Source organism: Larus michahellis, chromosome 2 (genome assembly GCF_964199755.1).
Source record: "Larus michahellis chromosome 2, bLarMic1.1, whole genome shotgun sequence".
NCBI classification, from domain to species: Eukaryota; Metazoa; Chordata; class Aves; order Charadriiformes; family Laridae; genus Larus; species Larus michahellis.
In genome coordinates, this window is record NC_133897.1 from 1279102 (window position 1) to 1300885 (window position 21784).

Consider the following 21784-nt stretch of genomic DNA (forward strand, 5'->3'; position numbering starts at 1 on the left):
AACATTTCCTGACTCGATGTTGTGATTCTGACTATTGTAAAAGGGTTGAAATAAAGCTTCTAGATGTTTCCCCGCAGCTTGGGCCTGAGTTTGTTGGCGGGGCGGGGGGTGGGGCGGGAAGGTGGGACAGGGCGGATGGTGGCACAGTTGGGGACACCTGATGTCCTGCTGGTGGCAGAGGAGGGCACGGAGACGGGGTGAAGCGCGGAGAAGGGTCTCTGATGCCTTCAGCCACTGGAACATTCCCCCATCCCAACTTTGCTCCTCCAGCCTGGGCTCAGGGCCGGGGGTGGGGAATGGGGTCTGTTGGCCACTGGCCACCACCTCCCATGGCCAACGCCAGCCCCTGGTGGCTGCAGAGCCACAGGAACACCCTGTTTGCACTGGGGGAATTCATCCATCCGCCCATGCACGGATAATCCTGGGGGAATTCATCCATCCGCCCATGCACGGATAATCCTGGGGGAATTCATCCATCCGCCCATCCCTCCTGGTTCCTCCTCGAGCAGGGGCCAAGCCTGGCTCCTGTCCGCCACTGTGGCTAAAGGGGGGCTGCGAGGGGCCACCAACACCTCGGAGAAGTTGCCCCCCTGTACGCTCTAATAAGGGGTTTGTACCTCGGCCCAGGCTCCGCACCAAGGCTGGATGTGGCCCCAGAGCCCCCGGCCCTGTCCCCGACGGGGTGACGACCCCCGGCCGCTGCCCCCCCATCCCTGCGCCCGCGGCAGCAGCAGCTCCCACCCTGCTCCCCCGGCCCTGCCCGCGAACCCGCCGCTGCCGCAGGGCCCTGGGCAGCAGCAGCACCCGAAAGACCAGGGGGTGTCTGTGACCCCCCCCCAGGACGCTCCAGCTCCCCTGGGGCTCCTGAAGGCTTTCACCCACTGTGGGTCCTTCCTGCAGAGCTGCCACCGCTCCGCTGTCACTGCACGTCCCCCCTCAGCGCCAGCCCCCCGAGGAAGGGGGCTGCCATCTCCCCTGCAGCAGCTCGGACACACACAGGGGGTCAGAGCCCCCCGGATTTGGGGGGGCCCGGGGGAGAGGCAGTGTCTCACAGAACATCGCTCCCCTGCTGGGCCCAGCCCGGGGGAAGCAGCACAAAAAGCAGCAGCTTCAGGCTTCGCTCAGCTCTTTAAAAAACAAAAAGTAGGAAAAAACGCCAAAGAAGGAAGAGGAGAGAGGCAGTTACTACTCTATCCCTTTTTATTGTCTTTAATCTATGTTGTAAAAAGATCCAGTATCACATAACAGCCACTGAAGTATCCCAATATCACACTAGTTCTGAACCATTTAGACAATAGCTTAGTCTTTTTTTTTTTTTGTCTTTTTCCTTTTTTTTTTTTTTTTTTTTTTTTCCTTTTTTCTTTTTTTTAAACCTGCTGGAAGGGAAACCCATACTGCCCATTATACAGGCCAAAAGAAACAAACACTGGTCAAATAATAGTGACAACCTCAAGCAAGTGAAATGAAGATGAAAAGTTTTGAGCGAACACAGGCGGGGGGACGGCGAGGGCTCAGGGAGACCAGAAACGCCCCCCCCAGCCCCGGCCCCGCTGCTGGAGTTGGCCACTGCCCCCCCCCCCCCGACACCTGCCCTTGTGCTTTTCGCCCACAGCCCCTGGGAGCCGTGGGGCTCCCGCACAGCCCTCGGCTCCGATGACAGACCCACAGCGCCTTTAATTAAAGCCCATGACGAGTAAATTAAATCGTAGTAGAGAACAAGGGGGAGAGGCGAAGGGCGGCCCCGAGGAAGGGACCCCTGGGGGCTCCTCAGGGCTGGAAGCCCTTGGCCCTCGCTCCCCTCCGCAGAAACGCGCTCAGCCCGGGGATTTCTGCCCCCTCCACCTCCCCGGGGAGCGGGGGCCCGGCTGGCGCGGTCACACCTCGCATCGCTTCCAGGTACAAAGAGCATAAGAAAACGGTGAATAAAAACAAATGATGCCAAGGCCCCGCCACTGCCTTTCGCCGAGCTGCCGGGGAAAGCAGCGGCCGCTCCTCCCCTCCCTTCGCAGCCCCCCCGACGCTTCCAGCCCCAGGAGGGGGCACAACTGCCCCCCAGCGCCCGCCGACCGAGTGTGAAGGACTTGAACTCTCCCGCACTGTCCAGCCCGAGGGCTCACGCGCATAACAAACATTAACGAAGCCTCACAACAGCCCTGTGAGGTAGGTCACTGTCTTCATTTGACAGGGAATCCAAGGCAAAGCTGGGATTAAACTCCAGGTTTCTCATTTAATGCTGTGCCTGTCACAATCCTCCTTCCACAGAAATATGGTCCCTGTTCATAGAAAACAAAGAATTTTGTGCCTATGCTCCTGGCTTCCCGCAGGAGACAGCGCTCACAGGCAGACTGGCATCTACAATCACGTCCTGTGTTGCACGAGTTACAGGGATCCGGCCTCCTTGACGTAGGGAGAACAAGAAATAATTAAAAAAAAAATAATAAAAATTAAGAACAACGCAAGAGGACAAAAAGTACAGGCAGGTTAGGAACGACAAGTCACATCTCACACTCAACGCCACGACTGCGCTCGCGCTGTGGGGTGGCAGGGCCCCGCCGTGAGGCTCGGAGATGCCGCGTGGAATGTCACCTCCGTCCGACGCCTTCGGGGCTTCCTCCCCTCCGACGAGCGAAGATGACGATGACGACGGTCACCACCCTGCACCGGAGCTGCTGGATCCACGCTCTGCTGCCCGGCGCCGGTCCCCGGAGCAGGCACAGCCGCAAGCCGAGACATCCGTCCTCCTCTTGAGCCGGGAGGAGCTCCGGCACCGGAGCTGCTCCGTCCAGCCCAGCCCCGTGGGGATGGGGCAGAGGAGGGTCCGCAGCAGCCGCGTCCTCGCCTTCCAGTTCAGGGACCGACGCTGTCGAGAGCGGAGGAGGTGGGTGCCCACAAAGGCCGCGTCGGGGTCCATCGGCGCTCCCAGTCCATTCCAGGCGGTTACTGCGCTGGTTCTTCCTACGCGGTGACCATGCACGGAGCCGACAGCAGGAGATTCAGACAACATTAATCTTCTAGGATGGAGAGAGATGACTTCACAAGGGATAAATAGAACTTTATTTAAATAAACATTTGTGAACATCTTTATACAAATTACAAGTCCCCACACAATCCTCCAGCTCCGCCTAAGCGCCAAAGCTGCCGGGAGGGCCTTTGAGCAGATCCACCAGGATGTCGAGCAGCTGGCTGTGCTGGTGGTGCAGGTCCCCAGGGATGGCCGCCATCTCATAGCACAGGCACGTCTCCACCATCTTGGAGAGCGACACACGGAAATCACGCAGGAGGCGGATGGTGTAGGAGTCTCCCTCCAGCACCAGGAGGTCACTGTCTGTCAGGGAGACTGTTGCTCGCCAGCCATCATCTTGGTGGGAAGAAGAGAGGAGGTGAGAAGCAGGAACGGCGCTGAGCGGTTCCGGCCTGCGCTGGCCGCTCGCTCCTCCCCACGCTCATTTTAGCCCAGAGTCATGACTCAACTGGGCCAAACACGTCCCACAAGAGCCAGGGAGTGCTGGGACCCATCTCACTGGCGTCGTCCCACTGTTTCCCACAGGGAGGTGGGATTGCGCAGCCTGTCTGAGCTCGAGGGCTTGAGCCCAACTGCAGCACTGCCAAAACCCCACGAGCTAAAGGAACACGTCCCCGGGGAGAAGGGCTCGCTCCTCCCTGCACACCTGCCACGGCTGAACACCAGCCCGACTCCTCGTTGCCCAGGGATGAGCCTCCCGGCACTAGCCCGCTTGGCTCAGCCTGCCTGCGGCTGGGTTGCCCTGTCTCCCTGGAGAGTTACAGCTGGGAACAGCTCACAAATCGTCGCCTCTGTGACCCCGTTACAGCAACGCCCCCAGTCCAAAGTAAGAGGGTTGGAAAGCAGGGGAAGACAGTTGGCCAAGGGAGAAGCAGAGCTGCCCGGAGCAGAGATCGGGGGGTCACCTTGCAGCTCCTCGACTGCGGTCGGGCTGTAGGAGCGGGGTGCCTGGGGTGTCGGGCACAAGAGGATGTGCAGGTGGACGCGTCAGCCCTGCAGCACCACTCACCTCGGACATGGATATCCGTGTCGGTCATGAGCAGCACGGCCAGCGGGTGGACCTGGGAGGAGTCCCGCACAAATACCCCGCCGTTGGACTTCACCGCCATGAAGTACGTTAGCCAGCGGCTGTACAGCTTGGACGCCTCCCTGCACAGGGGAACAGCTTCGTCAACCACGGGCAGAGACGGGTCGTACTCCGGTTCTGGCATGCGTGTCGGTGGCAGAGCGTGGTGCAGGGTCCCCACCCTCCCACGGTCGCAGACGCAGACACGTCACCCACCTGTTGATTGTTGACTTGTGGAGCAGAACGGTGCCAGCCTTTGTCCGATACGCGTAGCTGTTGGGTTTGAACTTCCCTTGACGGGTCACTTTGCCTTGTCTCACCTGGAACGAGAAGAGCCTCTCCAACACCTGCCCAACCAGCAGGCACTGCCCACAGGCAGCCAGCCCAGCTTTCCCCGCAACCGTCCCCGCTACGCGTGTGTAGGGGTAGGTATCTTCCTCCACTTCCAGCAGCTCTGCTGTGTCAGCGGGGCGCATACGTGGAGGTGACCGACCAGGCAGGCACCAAACGCCACGCAAGGGGCAGCAAACAGGAGGAAGACGCCACCTTGATGGCTCCCAGACCAAGCTACAAGAACCCAAGCATGGACCTGTGCAGGTTGGGGGGGGGGCACATCTCAGAAGGAAGGATCCAGGGACAGCACTGGGGCAGAAGCACGAGCAGGCAGCCAGCCTAGGACACACGGTCCCAAGAGATGACAAGCGTCTCTGGCACCTCAACGCTTCCCTGTGCTACCCGCAGTGACCAACAAGCCCAGGAGAGCGATGGCGGAGCAGGAGACAGTACCTGGATGAGGTTGGGGTAGAGCCCAGCCATGAGGACTCCCTTGACCAGTTCTTCCTCTTCACTGTACTGGTTACATACAGACGAAGGCATGGTACAATCAGATGGGGACGACACCAGGAAGGCTTCGTAGAGGTTCTCAGAGAACTGCTTGACAAGGCCTACAGGGAGGAGACAGCCCCAGGGAATGAGAGTCACCCTCTCCTTCGCCTCACCGTGAATGAAATAACCTCAGTGGGGCTACGCCAGCTCCAGCCTTGGAGGCCCAGCCTTGGCACTAGGACAGGAGACCTGTCCTGCGCCTGTGGCCTCCCCGTCACCCAGGGCTACACCTGCCCTCACAAGTGCCACAACCAGAACCTGCGCCCACTCCAGCTGTCACCTGCCCAGTCTACCCCATTTCTGCACCACGTTCTCCACCAGTGCTCCAGCCTTTTCAGGGGACAGAGGGGACAATCAGGCCTCTGGGACTCACCATTGATGAAGCGAAGGCTGGGGCCGTACAGGTAATAATCCTGCAGGTAGTTATCCCTGGCACGGCTGTCTCTGCGTCTCAGCACCTCCTCCCAGCCTGCCACGGCTCTGACAAACGCGAGGTGGTCGCTCCCGCTCTCCCGGCTCAGAACAGCCTTGGCCTGGGAGAGACACACACGTCAGCGGAGCTACAGCCCTTTCCCTACCTGCTTTCTACCTTCCTCCAGGATGGGCTCCTCACCTTGTCCACCTCTGCGCGGTTTTGCAGGCTGCTGCTGAAGGGGTCCCGGGTGAGGCAAGAAACGATGACAAGCAGAGGGTGGAGGCAACGGTAGATGGACGCCAAGACGATGGCCTTTGCCAGCCGAGGATCTGTGGAGATCTGGGCAAGGCGTTTGCCTAAAGTGGTGAGGGCTTCTCGCTGGTCCAGCACACCTGCAACAGAGCCGCCCGCAAGGGCGCATCCATTAGTGCCAAACAGGGCCAAAGTGGTGGCTGGTGGCTTCAGGGAACTGCCAGGAGAACCCGCCTACCAGGCTTGGAAGACTTGGTGTGACCTCCAGAAGAGGCACACAACAGAGGTGCCTGCCATAAGCGCCCAGAACCTCCCGGGTTGAACTGAGCTGAGGCCGAAAAAAAAGGCTTAACAGCCAGCTGACAATCCACAAGACCCCAGCTATGAACTCCACATCACAACTTACCTTCTTTCTCTGTCATTCCTCCTCCCCTTTTATTTTTTAAACCTTGGGAAATTCTCCCCACTTCTTGAGCAAAGCAGCGTGAGAAGTAAGATACCGCCACAACGTGTGTGGTTTGGGAAGTCCCTATCAGCCGCCATCCCTATCTAGGGACAATCCTGCCCAGTCTGTCCCACAGGATCCTGTGCCAACTCCCACTTCCCATGTTTAGACAGCAAACGTGTTTCCATCACGCCCACACCAGAACGCAGTGTTAGCTCACCGATCTCCTGCAGCAAGATCACTGCTTCATCCACGGCTTTGATGTCAGGGCTGTCCAGAGCCTTGGAGAGAAATTCAACTGCCTGTAAAACAGCAGGGGGAAGGGAAAAGTTAAGAAAAGAGGAAAAAAAAAAAAAAAAAAAGGGCATGTTTCCCATACAGGAGTGTGGGAGAGCCCTGGGGAGCCCCCTGCCCTGCCCCAGACTGCACCACAGTTCCCTCTCTGTTTGCCTGCAGGGATATGAGCTCAGCCCTCTCCATTCTCGCAGAGTGTTTTAGACATACTCCGTAATCTAAGTAATCTATACGTTTCCTGCTCTTAACTCCCCTAGCCAGCACTGCACTTAGGAAAGCAAGAACTCAAGCCATCAGCTTCTTGGGTTTTTTCCTACTCGTGCTCGTGGTCAAATCGCATCTCTGGAACTGGCACTAGGCAGGCTGCACCCCGCTGGCTCAGTCGCCTGCAGTCTTGCGGGCGTGCACTGTGCTTACTGTTTTCTCCGGCATGTGGATCTTGGCCTGAACCACCAGGTTCTCCAGTGGGGTGCGTAGGATCTCTGGAACCTGGTAAGTCGGCATCTTGTCCAGGCGGCTGCGAGGGAAGAGGTGATAGGCAAATCCCGACTGACAGCGGCCAGCACGCCCTCGCCTCTGCACCACATTTGACTTGGACACCCACACCGTTTCCAGGCAGGACACCTAGGAGCAGAAGGATTAGGCGCTGTCATGGCTCTCCGTCCCGTTTAAATGCAGCCTCCCATCCAGTCCACAGACACCTCACGACTGTTCAACCACGCTGCTAAAGGGCAAGGGAAGCTTTTCCCACTCTCCTACATCTTGCAATGCTGGTCTCCAGCAGGCAGCAGCGTGAAGGTCTGAGCTGCTCAGTGCGTGGATGAGACCCTGATGCCACCTGCTGGACACCTGCCTTGGCTCCACACCACGCTGCCCTGCTGGGAGCTGCCAGCAGAGCGTGTTCCCTGCCTCCTCCAGGCAAGCCCGGCTGCATGCCAGCGCAGGCACTGCAGGGTCTGCATTGAGACGAACTGGGTTAAAACTGGGTTGGTTTTAAACTAGAACTGTGCCAAGGTGTGAATCGCCACCCGACCCTATAAGGTGTTCTAGCAGAGGGAGGGGAAGGGGCAGCAGTGCGTAGCCAGAATCCCTTCTCCCAACAGCGGCACAGCTGCCTTCACGCTCCTATGAAAGCGTATGCACAAGAGCCTTCGCAGGGCCCAACACCCCCAGAAAGATGGCCTGAGAGCAGCGTAAACCCTTAAAGTTGACTAACAAGCTACGGCACTGTGGTCAAGATAGCTTCAAACAAGAGCAGTTTATGATGAAATCACAGGAAAAGGCAGAAAGCAAATGGAAAAGCTACAGATGTTAGAAGGTGTGACAGAGAGATGGGACGGGAGCAGGATTTGCCTTCCATTTCTTCAAAGACACCAGAATTTTACTTGTTCAGACGTTGATGGGGAGCCTGGCAGGGAGCTTAGTAAAGGCAAACACTCTCCGAAAGATGAGTCAAACACTGTCCCCAAACAGGGACACAGCGACAATGCCCCAAGGGCCAAAACGGGAAGCAGCTCTATCATCCAGTTAATGGCATCTCAAATGTTGCTCTGAAAACATCCATTGGCTCCAGTACGTCTCAAACGCACTTAGAGACGAGAAAGCATCAGTACCTTGGTCTTTAGATCGTAGCGTTCCTCCTTGTGCGTGCCACTGTCCACCACGTGGACAATGTCATTGATGGTGATGGAGGTCTCAGCGATGTTGGTGGCCAGGACGATCTTCCTGACGCCAGGTGGAGGTCGCTGGAAGATGTTTTGCTGGTCCATCATGGGGATGTTGGAGTGCACTAGGAGGTGAAAAACAGTCAGTCCTGCCCTGCTGAGCTGCGTTGCAGTACAAGGCCAAGGTGGGCAGAGATTCTCAGCCCTCTTTCACCATCACCTCCCACTTCTAGAAACAGGGGACAGGGATGGGGACACCTCTCGCAATACTGATAGTTATTGTCAGCTGTTTCCTGCCAGCCAGACCTCAGCAAAAATCTTCCGCACATCATTAAGGAAGGCCTTATTTCAGTTGCTTCAACATACGGATCAACATCAGCAGGAGCTCTGGTTACCTCCTGTCCCAGCGAGGCTAATGGCATCACCAGAACATCCCTGGACCCCAAGCAGAAGCCTCACTCCCTCCCACAGCCCAGTTCTGCAGCTCCCCCTTTTCAAAAGGCCTCCGAGGCAGGGGAATGGGGTATCCTCATTGTCATTTGGCTTCACTTGGTCAAAAATGGTTATCAGCAAGGGCCTGTAACTCTTTTTTTTATCACGTATTTGCCCTATTACAGATCAGTGATGCGGAGAAATTCCTAGCAACTGCACAGAACAGCAGGGGAGCACAAGAACATGCAGTTTTCACAAAAGAACACCTGCATTTATTCGCAACTGAACTGCTCAAAATCGTGCTCCTGGCTGGCCCTATTTGACATGGAATAGGGAAGACTTAAGAAAAAAAAAATAAAAAAAAATAAAAAAAACCCCAAACAAACAAACAAACCCCAGAAATATTACAGCCTTGCAGAGTAATACTGACTTTTGTTATAAATCTCCCTCCTGGGATAGAGAATGTTAAATTCACTAATCAAAGCTGAGCTGCAGAGTACACCTCCATCCCACAAAACAGGTCTTGAAGATCTTTTCTATGTAGGCTCAGCATGCAGCTACAGCAATGCAGAATTTAGCAGTTTCCTCCTCGCCTAATTCTGAACTGCTGGAGGCAAACAGGAAGCCAGTTTCTTTGATCACATACAGGTTTGGATGGCCTCTGCTAGGAGGAGTTATTTGTGCTTAACACGCACAATTACACAACAGGTACGTACATCAGAGCATACAAACTTGCTCTGTATCGGAGCGCAAGAGCCGAAGGGGCTCATCGAGTCAAGTGGCCTAACCATTCTCCGGAACCCTGGGGAGAAAAGCTCTGGCCTGGCCATCTCACCTGGCAAGACGAGGTACCGGCTGTTCTGAGATCCGAGCATCTCTAGCAGGCGCTGCTGCACTCCTTTGATTTCCTGCCAACCAGGGAGGAAGCACAGGATCCCACCTGAAACAGAGCAAGAGTTAAGAACGAGTGACCTAGAAATCCAAGCATTTTTCCCCAGCTGGAGACACAGAAACTGCGTCTGCTGCACAGAAGGGACACCCGTTATTTCCCCAAGCTCACAGCAACCTTTAGCCCAAGAAACCCAAAGAAAAGCAGGGCCCTGGTCTGTGATGCCCCCTGCCAGCTGATCTCCAAGGAAACCTGCATCATCCTGATCGTGAACAAATGACGGATACAGCCATTATGGGAAGTCAGACCCAAGGGAACATTTGTCTAGACTTCATACCTGCTATGCCGTATCTGCTTCTGTGAGCTCATTAGGGCACGGTTTTAACGACAGAAAGAAACCAGGTTACCCGTACTTTGAGAGTGAATACTTTCTACTAGGCTTTAAAACACTTAAAGCTCAGAAGTCATCTGAGAGTCCTGCCTTCTTCACAAAAACACCATCTCCCAGGCAAAGACATTTAACAGGGATGGAGCTCCAATACTAAGTTGTGCAGCACAAGGTTGCAAATGCTGCAGCACAGACAAGTCTTGCCCTTCAGCCCAGGAACAGCTGTATCTCAGGACACTAAGACCGACACACTGAGGACTCAGATGTTGTTTTAGACAAAGACTCAGAATTAGCTCATGCCCCACTGCTCCAGACCACTCAGTTCAACAGGAATTCAAGGTGGCCTTGCAGAAGCCAGCTCAGCATCACGTTTTCTCTGCAAAGGGTCTGGGCTCTGCAGGGTTCACTCTTTTTTCACCCCCAGCAAAAGGAAAGAGCAAGGGGGCGAGGCAGAACCTACCTGGTTCACCATGGGCATCAATCTGGAGTACGAGGTCAGTGATCAGATCAAGATCAAGGACACATTCATCATCTGATTGCTGGAAAAAACAGGGGACACACACAGATAAATGAGCGGCAATCTAGCAGACAGCAGAAAGGCACACAGCCTCCCAGAGCATCTTCTGAAGAGAGCAAATGCCTGTACTTGGACGGCCTCCCCAGGACCAGGAGCCAGGAACCTCAGGAGCCTGGTTTGGGCTCCATCTGGAACCTGCTCTGGTCACAACTGCTGCCAGTTTCCTCTGCTGCGAAATGAGAATACACAGTCCCTTCCCCCTTCTCCAGACTTGGGAGCTGAGATTTGTGTACCTCTACTGAACAGCACCAAACAAGTAACAAAAATCAACATGAAATTTTGGGTGACAAAACGGTGCCATATGCACCTGGGACTTCAAATCCACCAGGCACAGAGCAGCAGCTTCTTTATCTCTCAGTAATTTGCAACACACCTATCAGGCCAGCTTAAAAAGTGCAAGTCAAAATCCCAGCCACAACAGAAACATTGCCCTGAAGGCAATGGGACACCCTCAGCAAGTTTGCTGATGATTCAAAAGTGGGAGAAGCGGCTGATACACCAGATGGTTGCTCAGCCACAGGGAGGGACCTCTACAGGCTGGAGAAATGGGCTGTCAGCTTCTGGTCCAGCAGGCTGGACTAGAAAATGTCTAGATGTCCCGGCCAACGCCAACAACTCTGTGACTCCACAACCAACTGAATAAGAGTAGCCACAGCAAAGAGTACACATCTGAAGGGCGTTTTCCAGAGGAACAGTAAGACTAGTTGCAAAAAGCAGCCATCAGGGAATTCAGTCACGCAGGACGGTAACCCCTTAGGTAAGAGACTGCTGTAAGCCACAACCATCCTGGTGTTGGACCATAATTTAATCAAAATACTCCGGGATTCTGCTAAACTGACTTTCCCTCAGAGTGGCTGATGCAGAATTAAAGCTAAGCAAACACTGTCCAACAACCACAGGAAAGAGGGACCAGTTCCAGGCCCAAACTCTCCCCTGCTGATATGCCAGAAGTCAGTGCCTCGTCCAAGGGAAACAGCTTCACCACCATGCGGCACACCTACCTTGATCTCATAGTGCCGGTGTCGGTGCCGGCCCAGTTTGGCCAAGATCTCCTCCAGATAGTATTCCTTCACCGGGTACATGAAACCCGGCACTTTAACCACAGGGCAATCCCCAAAGTAATGCGAGAAACGCTGATTGTCTCCTGTGGCACTCATTAAGACCAGGCGCAAGTCAGGGTTGAGCTTCTGGATGCCTTTCAGCAGGATAAGCAGGAAATCCGTGTTGACGTCTCGCTCGTGGACCTCGTCGACCACGACGTGGCTGACACCTTCCAGGCTGGGGTTCCCCTGCAGCTTTCGCAGCAGGATGCCCACGGTGCAGAAGAGCAGGGCTCCTCCCCTGGCAGGTGGCTTGCTCTCCAGTCGCACCTGATAGCCCACATTCTTCCTCATGTTGGGACCCAACTCCTGTGCCACGCGCTGGGCAACCGAGATGGCACTAATTCTCCTTGGCTGGGTGATCACTACGTTGCAGCGGGCGCCACGGCCCTCCAGGATGTAGTGTTCCAGCAGGAGCTGAGGGATCCTCGTGGTTTTCCCACAGCCTGTGTCTCCTGCTATTACCACTACAGGGTTCTGCTCGATGGCTGATAGGATGGTGTCCTTGTGAGGATCTACTGGCAGTGGGTGGCTCTCCTGCCATGAGGATCCTCTCCTTTTCCAAAGGGCCAGGAGATTCTGGCTAAGGCGCACTTCCTCAGCTTCCAACATGGGTATATATGTCTTCCCCGTGATTGCATCACTTATCGCACCAGATTCCTTGCTCAGGTTCATCATGTCATCAGCAATCCGGGGCCTGGATTCCCTGATATCCACTGGATACTGGGAGAAGTGGAGAAAATTGGCAGGGACAGAAAGATTAGTACCAGTCCAGAGAAGGACAGAAAGAAAAAGTGCCTGGAACAGACTTAGCCAGGCTGGCTTTGCAGTGACCATGACGCTCTGCCAAAGTCTCTTCAGATTTCAGGTAACCCGGCCATTTATATTCCGAATTGAGGTTATTTAAAGTGAGAATTAACTTGGGCAGCTCCCTGCATTTTCCTCATTGCGTCCCCTATTTTAAGAGAGGTATTAGCGCTGATGCCTGAACTGACAGGCACAGAACAGTAATTTAAGCTCTCCAAGTCAGTGGCTACACTGCATGCAAGCGATGCAATGGCCCCTCAAAGACAACTTTTGGGAACTATCAAGTTACACCACCACCCTTCTCTCCCTCAGGAAGCCCAGACATGTAACTCGCACAAAATGTAAGCGTTCAGCTCAGCCAGAAACATTCTATCTTGGCAAAAGAAAAAACAGAAGTCCCACATCCCACAGGAAGAACTAAAAGAAGCAACAATAGGTCAGGAATTGTCTAGAACACAAATCAAAGCATCAGCCCAGATGTTTGCAGGATTACAAGTTCAGCTACAAATCAGTATTTCTGGATTCAGCCTTATTCAGAGTTGCAAACCCAAGTGGTTCATGCATGGTGTGACGGCTCATGATCACAGAAGCTCCTTAAAGATGCTGCTGTTTTTCTAACTTCTCTAGCCCTTAGTTCATCCACTTACAGCAGGTCATTCAGCAGCAGCTGCTGTCTGAGGCACAGTCTTGGCTTTTTACGACATTCACTACTTTACAGTATCTGCAAGATACCGTAAAGATCACCCGAGATCTTTACTGTCAAGCCCAGGAGCACTGCATCGTGACTTGCCAACTTCCAAACACGGGCATTATTTTCACTGACTTCAACAAGATACAAACATTTGTACTTGAGCTCTGCTCAACCTCATCTTAGCACTAACTCCTGCTTTGGCAGTGAATGCTCCTAAGGAACCCTATCTCAGCACTGCTTCAGCTCCCATGGGTGTCTGTTCACCACTGGTCCACCAGGAAGAGGGATCTCCTGGTTGAAAGCACCACCAGGTGCCTGGGGACCTGCACCCACCACTGTGACAGGCACTCCCAAGGGAAACGTGCAAGTGCTAGCATCTCCTCCTTGTAAAGCTATGAGGCACAGCCACGGTTTGATGGAACCAACACCCGCACGAGGCAGCATTTGTAAACCTACAAAGGAGGCTATAAGCCAGCCAAAGCTGCACTCATAACATCTCAAAAGCCAAATAATGCGGGCAAATGTCACAGGCGAACACTGAGAGGGCCCACCGCTCAGAAAGGGTCTCCCTGCCCCGAAGATCATCAGAGACTGATCAGTTTTTGTGGTGAACTATCAAGTTATGAATTCCCTCAACGTTTTGACATGAAGCTCTCGGCCCACATACAATTCCTGAAGCTAAATGAGATAGTCAAATGTGGTTCTCAGACGGCTGAGCAAGCCTTACATGATTCAGATAGTTCTCAATCTTGCGCAGGGTTGCTTCGGGGACTTTGATGTGGCAGGGTTTCCTCTGGTTCTCACCAAGCTCCCGGAGTGAAGTCATGTTGTACATAGCATGGCTGAGGGGGTTGTTGTTTTTGTCCACCAAGCCAAGGCTCTGCAAAAAGAGGCAAACAACACTATCAGGCACAAGACCGCCGCATATCAAGTGATGGTATGTAGAGCACACAGGCCCTACGTGTTTGGGTAGGCTGACTCCTTGCCCCATATCCCAAATCCATCACTTCCCGCTTTTGCCACAGCGAGAAACAAGATGTGATCCCATCTCAACTCCAGTGAAATGGACACGCTGAAGCCAACTACTACCCGCCCCCAACACAACGCTCGCAAGAAGGTCTTAATAAGACCCATCAAAGAAACAGGAGACACAACGGTATCTGACAAAACCCCCTCACAAGTGCCATTAACTCTCTCGCTATGGTTCTGGTATGTTGTGCCAATTCAGTAAGTCCTGCGCTATTTTCTTGGACTTCCCCTCTGCTGACTCTAGAGTCTGCAGGAAATTAGTGCAGCAACGTGTCTGGATTAGTGCACCTATAAGACTGAGAAGATAGTCTGTTTTACCAGACAGCAGCAAGGTGGCCGAGAGACCAGGCTAACACTTCCAGGGTGATCCCTACACATCACTTTGTCAAGGCCTCAAAACAAGCACAACAGCCTTAAAGGGGTCAGAACAAATTCGACACTAGAGGAGTAAAACAGCAGTTGGGACTGCATCCTAAGTTCGGAAATACACACTTATTAAGCATGAAGTCAAAGATCAGAGAGTTTCAGGCATCGCCTCATTAGGCTCAAACACGGTAAGCCAGGTGCAAGGAGCCTCTATTCACAGACACATTAGACATGGGATCCAGGAGCCACATGCACTTACCTTAAGCTTCTGACAGGCCAGGGCCGCTGCTTTGTTTTCTGCCTCCACCTTGCGACGGCCCTTGGCAGCAAAAGTCATGGGACAAGGCCAGCGGAGCGTGAGCTTGCAGATCTTGGTCTTGGTGCCTACTGTACGGAACTGCATATATTCCTAAAAGACACAAACAACATCAGATTTGAGGAGGTGTTAAGGGCCTATGTAACTAGGCAGGCACTTTCAAATACACCCCACTATTTCTAAACAGAGCTTAAATTGTTTTTTTGCCTCACAAGGCACTGGCTAAGCAGAAGTGAGAGCAGACAGCTGCATGGAGAACATGATTGAGAGCCTACAGGGTGGAGAACAGCTACTGTTTGCTAAGCACATGAGGTCTGGAAAGGAGATGGGTGACACATACCGAGGAGGATCACCGGATACTGGCAAGAATTCAATTGTGGAAAGATTCCGTCAGCACAGAAATTACACATCGCTCTGAGTAACACAAACTTGCGTTTGTTGCAGACATACGCAGAAACGCAAACCTATCACCTTAGAAAATATTCTCCTTCATTCAGACAGCAGCTCCTCTCTTGCCCTGGCCTCAAGTAACAACATTCTTCGTGCTTCTTTTAAGATATTTCCTCAATTCTCACCGCAAAGTCTTTTCCCTGCTCTTCAGGCTGATACTTCTAGGCCTAGTTTTAAACTTCCCTTCTCTCCCCAGTTCTCAGCTGCCCAAAAAAAGCACCCAAAGCGATGCCAGTGGGAGCCTTTGAGCTTCATCCCCAGCAGGGGTGAAACAGCACCTTACCTTGACTGTGGAGGAGGAGGTTGCAATCTGAATCACTTGGGCCAGGAGATTTTTGGGAAGCGGGAACTGTGTCAGGGCACGGATGGCAGTGTTGTCATCTGTCATTTCAATGGAACTCCCCCCTCGGCTAGACAGAAGATGAGAACAGGCTGATAAACAAATATCCACTCTGTGCTCAGACCCACCTCACTTCAGGTCTGTTACTGCGTACTTAAAGGCACAGATAATTTTGGTCATCTGAAAAGTCAAGCTCTATCTTGCTACTAAAAACTGAGAGTCACAGAACAATCACCCAGCCCAGTAAAGCCGTCTACTAAAAAGCAATCGAACCTTTACACTAGCACTACAAACCAGATAGCATCAACAGATATTAACAGATTTAATAAATAATTAATTAATACTGAATCCAAGGAACATCCCTAAAACCGACCACCAGGTCCTTACTGATCTTACTCCTGTTGACTATTGAAAAAAAAATAAAAATCAAAGACTTGTGCTCATATAATATGAAGTCAAGCAACCATGGTGATGAAGAGCAGCAGATTTATTACTGCCCTCAAAACCAGGGTGGTCAAAAAAGGTCTGATTTCCGGGAACGGAAGCCTCTTCAGGCGCAGAAGAATAAGAAAGGCAGGTAAGAAGTAGGCAGCAGCCTATCCAAAGCACAAGGCTCCAGAGAAGATGCCTGTGCATTCCCCTGTGATGACAGCCGGGTACTAAACCAGGCTGCCCCACAGCGAATGGTGCAGTCGTCGGGGTTTGGCCCATCTATAGGCCACATCAGCAACGTGGAAAGCTGCAGCTCAACTGAGAGGAACCGCAGGAGCACATCAGCTACAAATGTCTCTCTTCTTTACTGCCCTGGATTAGCAGCTATCAGGGCAGACGTACCTTGCGTCTCTGCCTGGGGTCCGAGCATCCTGATGTGCCATCGGTAGATAATCAGAAACATCAATTGCTTCTTCTTCCAGCTCTCCTTCCTCCAGTTCCCCTTCCTCTAGCTCCCCTTCCTCCAGCTCTTCTCTCCTCATTGCTTTAGGCATCCTGCCCTGTTCCATGGGCTGGATGGAATCGTCTGGCTCCATCCGTCGCCAGCAGGTTGACAGGTCGGCCAGAGAAGGTCCGGACTTGGAGCGCCACTTGCCCTCTGAGCACCACCTCTCGTCGGGACAGCCAAGCTGGTCAGCGAGAAGCCGGTACTTTGCAGCATCAAAGAGCTCATTCCTCGGCCCCAGCAAACCCCAGCCCTACAAGAGAAAAATGCATTGTTGGCTGCAGTAGAGAGACAGATACAGATAATTCTGCAGGAAACCAAAATTCATCTGGTCAAGGAGAGAAAAGCAGAAGCAATTTCCCCATATCCCACAGAAAAAGGGACTTTCAGAAACTTAAAGCTTTCCTCTTGACATTATTACTTAAGAAGGTAATTACTTACTCCTTCCTTTTCACAGGAACACTTATTTGTACGAGCAGTCGTAAGATCTCCCTAACCCAGAATTTTTTGAAACAGGAGAATTCCTAATTACTGCTGGCCTACCACCTACATTTAGGACTGAACCTTACGTGACGCTGCAGACATATCTAGAGTGCCACCCAGGCCACGTATTACCAGACCGCTGCAATAAATTAAATTGCATCTTTAGGCCTTTCAATGGTCCCGTGTTAGACAAGGCTGTATTATTTTATGCTGTAGGAGGGGCTGAGACAACAAGAATTCCCTTTGCTAGCTGCTCTACTCCAAGTCACTATATTCAGACAGTCTCTGTATCAACCAGGCACTATTATTTTCTTGAACTGATGACTATTTATTTAAAGCAGCCATTTATAGCTGTTCTATAGCTATGATTGCACAAGGCCTCCCATCACAAGGGTTTTCTCTTAGGTTATAGGTTTAGCTGGCGTAGCATCAGAGTTCAAAACTTTGCATGCTGACTCTATGGTGTCAGGGGTGTATTTCTTTGGTTTTTTTAATGCCATACTGAAAATACAGTTCCGTTGCTTCCCAAAATCTGGAGAAAAATATAAACGTAGGTAGGGGTTTTTTTCCCTTTCAAAAATTCCAGGCTCTCAAAGAAATCAGGAAACAATGCTTTTGTTGTATATTGACCAGTGAGGATAAAACAGTAATATATTTCCAGTGAATATTAACGGAATGAGCACCAACCATGCTTCAGGTGAAATGAAGTCAGTCCGTGAAACAGGTTTTGCTCATCATAGGATTAAAGAAACCAGCCCAAGCAACTGCTTGTTTTAATGCTGCAATTCTTAACTTCTGAAGGCTTAATTTAAGAACTAAATAGTTATTTCTTAATGTAGGTTTCTTGATCTCCAAGCAAATCGAAAGCTCTCCTATTGTTAGGGCACCTGCAGCGTCTTTACTAGGCTCCTTAGTAGGAAGATATCATTGTTCCTACTCCACAGATGAAAGGGAAACTCCAAAAGCAAACTCACTTGCTCGGGGTTACAGACAACAGTCAGTGACAGAACTGAGGACAAAACTGCATCTTATTGTCAAGTACCTGCTACGTAACACCATTTATAACACCTTTATAACTTCACTGCACTTGTTTGATACTGGCTGCACATACATATCCACCATTTCCAGCCAGAAATAAGTGGCAGACTAACATAACTTTAAAAGAGCGATTGTAAAGCAGAACACTATCGACACACTATGACTCACACAAAGAGGAAACAAGTGCCTCTGAAGGTACTACACTTGCAAATACACACAGGTAGACTGACAGAAGTGTGAATCAGTGAACAGAAACAGAAAATATGCTGGAGGGAAGCTCTACTTCTTGCCATGGATGCTGGGACTAAGGTCTAGAACATAAAGAACGAGGACCAGAACTCAAAGAATTTAGTGAGCTCATGCCTGGCTGAAGTAAGTGGGCTTTTAAGCTCAAATGGATTCAGACAGCTCAAGATTTCACCTTCTACCCTTGATTAACAGATAGGCCTACTAAGAAAGTGAATAGGCAAAGAGAGAGATAAAAGTCCAAAATCACACCATGGAAATGGACGAGGTCTGCACACTCAAAGGCTCAGTTCTTCAAGCTAAGGAGGAGCATAAGCTCACCTTGAAGAGCTGACACGCTGCAGCTGCTGCCTGCCTCTCGGCGTCAATCTTCTTGGTCCCATAGCCTTCCACTTCCACATTCTTAGGCCACTTTATATGCAGGGTGACTTTCTGAAAAGCAAAGGTAACCAGTAAAGCGAGACAGTACAGAACAATTTCTCTTCTCCACCAGGAGCACAGCTACTTCAAACCTCTTTGAACTCCAGGCTAAGAAGAGAATAACAAATGAAAATCCCAAACAAACTGCTTGTTCGATCCCTTTCTGGGAAAGTTAATTCCAGTAATATAGAAAAAAAAAAAGCCTGAAAAAGGGAAATGAGGTGCCCAAAGTCACATAGAAGCTGCACGGCTGAGCCAGGCCCAGAAGCCAGGCCGACTTCCAGCACAGTGCCACGTCCTCTGGGCCAGAGCTTCACCGGCTGCAGTGTGTCAGCTCAGAGGAACCAAACGCCAAGAGCTCGTTACCAGAACAATTCCGTTCCAGAGTAACTGCTCCTATGTACGCTGCACCATACCAGACCATACCTGAGAAGCTACGTGCACACTCTGACACGTTTCCAGGTGCAATGGCAAGCAAATCTTCCTAACTGCTTCCTTGCTGTCATTTTAACTAGCAGCATATTTCATCACAGCTACCCAGGCAGGTACCGTACTCATCAGGCGCATGAGAACCCAGCCCTCAGGTTGCGCTGCCCAACAGGAGCTATTAAGAGAACTAACAGTTCCACCAGAGCTCCTCTTATCCCAGTACAGTTGGATGAGAGCAGCCGAAAAACCTGCAGAGACAGAGAATGCTGAAAGCTGAACCCTGCCCTTTTTCAAAAACTGCTCCAAATCAAGAACTCGTTCTACTCCTGGCCCCGCAGATGCCGTAGCCGAGTTTCTGCAAGGCTCAAAGGAGGGAAATGCCTAAGGAATTCTCTCCTGTTTCTGCAGCAAAGATGAAAGGTGGCATTTAGGTCCGCTGGGAAAACCCCACCTATAAGGCTAGAGAAAAGGCTCCTGACTTTTCAACAGCCTACATCTGGCTGCCTGCCTGCCATCTGAATCTCATCTTACTGTAGGAAATTGCTGCGTATTTCGCCTAGGGGCTCTGCATGAAAAGGCACAGACCTGCTGAGAAAAAAAAAAAAAAATTGTCTCATGAAGGCCCAGTTATTTGGTGCTCACATAAAAACCCTTGCTCACTTCCAACGGAGACTTCTCCAGGTTGTCTCACCTGTCCTTTAGTCCCCACACGCTGGTTTTTGGGGTTCTTTTTGCCATCCTTTTTTCTGATTTTCTCCTTTATCAGTTTATTTTTCTCTTTCATTTTTAATCTGAAGTTGCCCTTAACGTTCATCTATTTAAGTGCTAGCAAGAACGCGAACTGATTATGAAACTAAAACGATGAGGCATTGGTTATGTTAATCCAAAATTTAGGTTAGGAAACTGCACTACTGCTCGAGGAAAAGCAAGAAAAACACACACACAAATAATAAAGGAACTCTGAAGTGACCGTTACTTATGTATTGCCTAAAATGCAGGGATGCTTAAAGAGTATGTGGTAATAAAAACTGTCTGGGAAATTTTAGACAGAATGTTATTGGAAAATGTTAATCCCTCAGAACTGAATCTTTTCCTGGAATGTACGTTACAGTTGAACTTCAGCTGGAAAGAGCTTTTGCTCTAGCATGAGAGGGGTATGATAAGAGGCGGCAAACCCTTGAACACAGAGCACCCAGCAGCTACAAACTCCTGTTGGGTTTATAGCACGGATTTGGATCTAGGCCTCCCGCATCCCAGTAAGAGCTCAGACTACTTGGCAAACTGTTTGCTTGGAATTCCTCTACTTCATTCAACAAAAAAAAGAGTCTGTATTTCATTGTGCCTTTAAGTAGTATTAGAAGCCTCCCTCCATTACAAACAAATTCTTCTTTTCTGGTTGAAATTGAACATTTTAGGCTTAAGCATTTGTTCTATTTGAATCTACAATAAAGTCTGGGTCTACTAAGGTCTGAAATTAACATTTAAATTTTAGTTTTCTAAGGTAGCGGGTTACATCGCTCAACGCATTTACGTGCAGATAATGTATCTTTCTGCTGAGAAAAGCCGGTTACAGCAAGCTACTAAAAAGAAAAAATCCAGCCTTCCCCACACAAAAGGAGAGGGACAGGACCTACATCTATATACGCCTATTAAAGTATGTGAAAATAGAGAAACAGGAAGGAGTGAGAATATTTCTTGTTCGAAAGATTACCACGCAACTTACACATGGAATTAAAACGCTTCTGTATTTTTCTCTATTAAAGAGTTACTTCCAGGATTAGCAGGGTTCCTGGCTCACTTCCCACCCTGTGTGCAACACACCTCCCCGCTCCCCATTCCCAGCACAACAGGATTACCTTTTTCCTCGGCCCATTGGTATGGATGTACACCAGCTTGTCCCTTGCATGAGAAATGCCCAGGGCTCGTCCAATCACGCTGTTGAGCAAGTTTTTAGGCTGTGGAAATTCCTTTAATAAGTCTCTGGAATCTGAAAAAAAAAAAAAAAAAATCAACAGAGGAACTAAATGTCTTATAATTCTTGTGCAGTCCTGTTCCAAGACATGTTAGAACACCTGCTTCACTGCAGCTCTGCGAGCATTAGTGTCTCTAAGGTTACAGATCGAAGAGTAAGCAGAGGTATTAAGTGGTTCACCTACGTCGTCTCAGGGCATCAGCAAAATGGTACACAGGAGTGCAAAGTCTCCAAATGCAAGATGACACTGCAAATCCAAAACAGGCAACAATACCGTACATCCCACACTTCTGAAATGCACAGATTATTTGTTTTCCCCTCTTTTAAAAGTATGAATATCCTGTAGTTAAAGCTGCAGCGCCGACAGTTTAACTCCATGATTCAGTGACACTAACAATCACAAAACAGTTTGGAAAGACTTCCCCCCCCCCGCAAAAGAATACAGTACCAACAGAAAAAAGCCCCAACAGACTACATACACCTGATGAATCTGAACACAAATATCCCAGCAGAGAATTCAAAGCCCAGATTAACGCATGGAGCTGCTGCTCTTTCCTCAACACGGCAGCTCTGTTCGTCGTTCTTCGACATCAAAAACAAACCGAGCAATATCTATTTTGAACAGACTCTGGTTATTTTCATCCCCCTCCTGAACCATACAGATCACCTCAGGGTTAAACCAAGGGTCTCGACAACACACAAGTTACACATCAGATCCAGCCATCAGCAGTAACATGAAGTAACGCCTGGGGACTTTCTACTTCACCTCTAGTCCCTTCTCCTTGAATTTATCGAGATGGCTTGGTTAGAGGCTGGGACTATGGTTTTGTA

General features: G+C 50.9%; 1 protein-coding gene across 4 annotated transcripts in view; it reads right to left on the reverse strand.

The window, feature by feature from the left end:
- Positions 1-1178: 1178 nt before the first annotated feature.
- Positions 1179-21784, reverse strand: part of DHX30 (DExH-box helicase 30) — a 34953-nt gene continuing 14347 nt past the window's right edge. For all 4 annotated transcript variants that reach the window (XM_074573827.1, XM_074573829.1, XM_074573825.1 and 1 more), the window contains 18 exons: positions 20838-20968; positions 18454-18564; positions 16263-16618; positions 15372-15498; positions 14582-14731; positions 13655-13807; positions 11331-12152; positions 10213-10291; positions 9311-9415; positions 7993-8168; positions 6797-7003; positions 6306-6387; positions 5587-5780; positions 5347-5506; positions 4875-5032; positions 4305-4408; positions 4032-4171; positions 1179-3358 (listed from right to left, as the gene is read on the reverse strand). In XM_074573827.1, coding sequence (XP_074429928.1) covers positions 3123-3358; positions 4032-4171; positions 4305-4408; positions 4875-5032; positions 5347-5506; positions 5587-5780; positions 6306-6387; positions 6797-7003; positions 7993-8168; positions 9311-9415; positions 10213-10291; positions 11331-12152; positions 13655-13807; positions 14582-14731; positions 15372-15498; positions 16263-16618; positions 18454-18564; positions 20838-20968 — 3491 coding nt within the window. In that variant the 3' untranslated portion in view covers positions 1179-3122. The remainder of the gene's footprint in view (positions 3359-4031; positions 4172-4304; positions 4409-4874; positions 5033-5346; positions 5507-5586; positions 5781-6305; positions 6388-6796; positions 7004-7992; positions 8169-9310; positions 9416-10212; positions 10292-11330; positions 12153-13654; positions 13808-14581; positions 14732-15371; positions 15499-16262; positions 16619-18453; positions 18565-20837; positions 20969-21784) is intronic.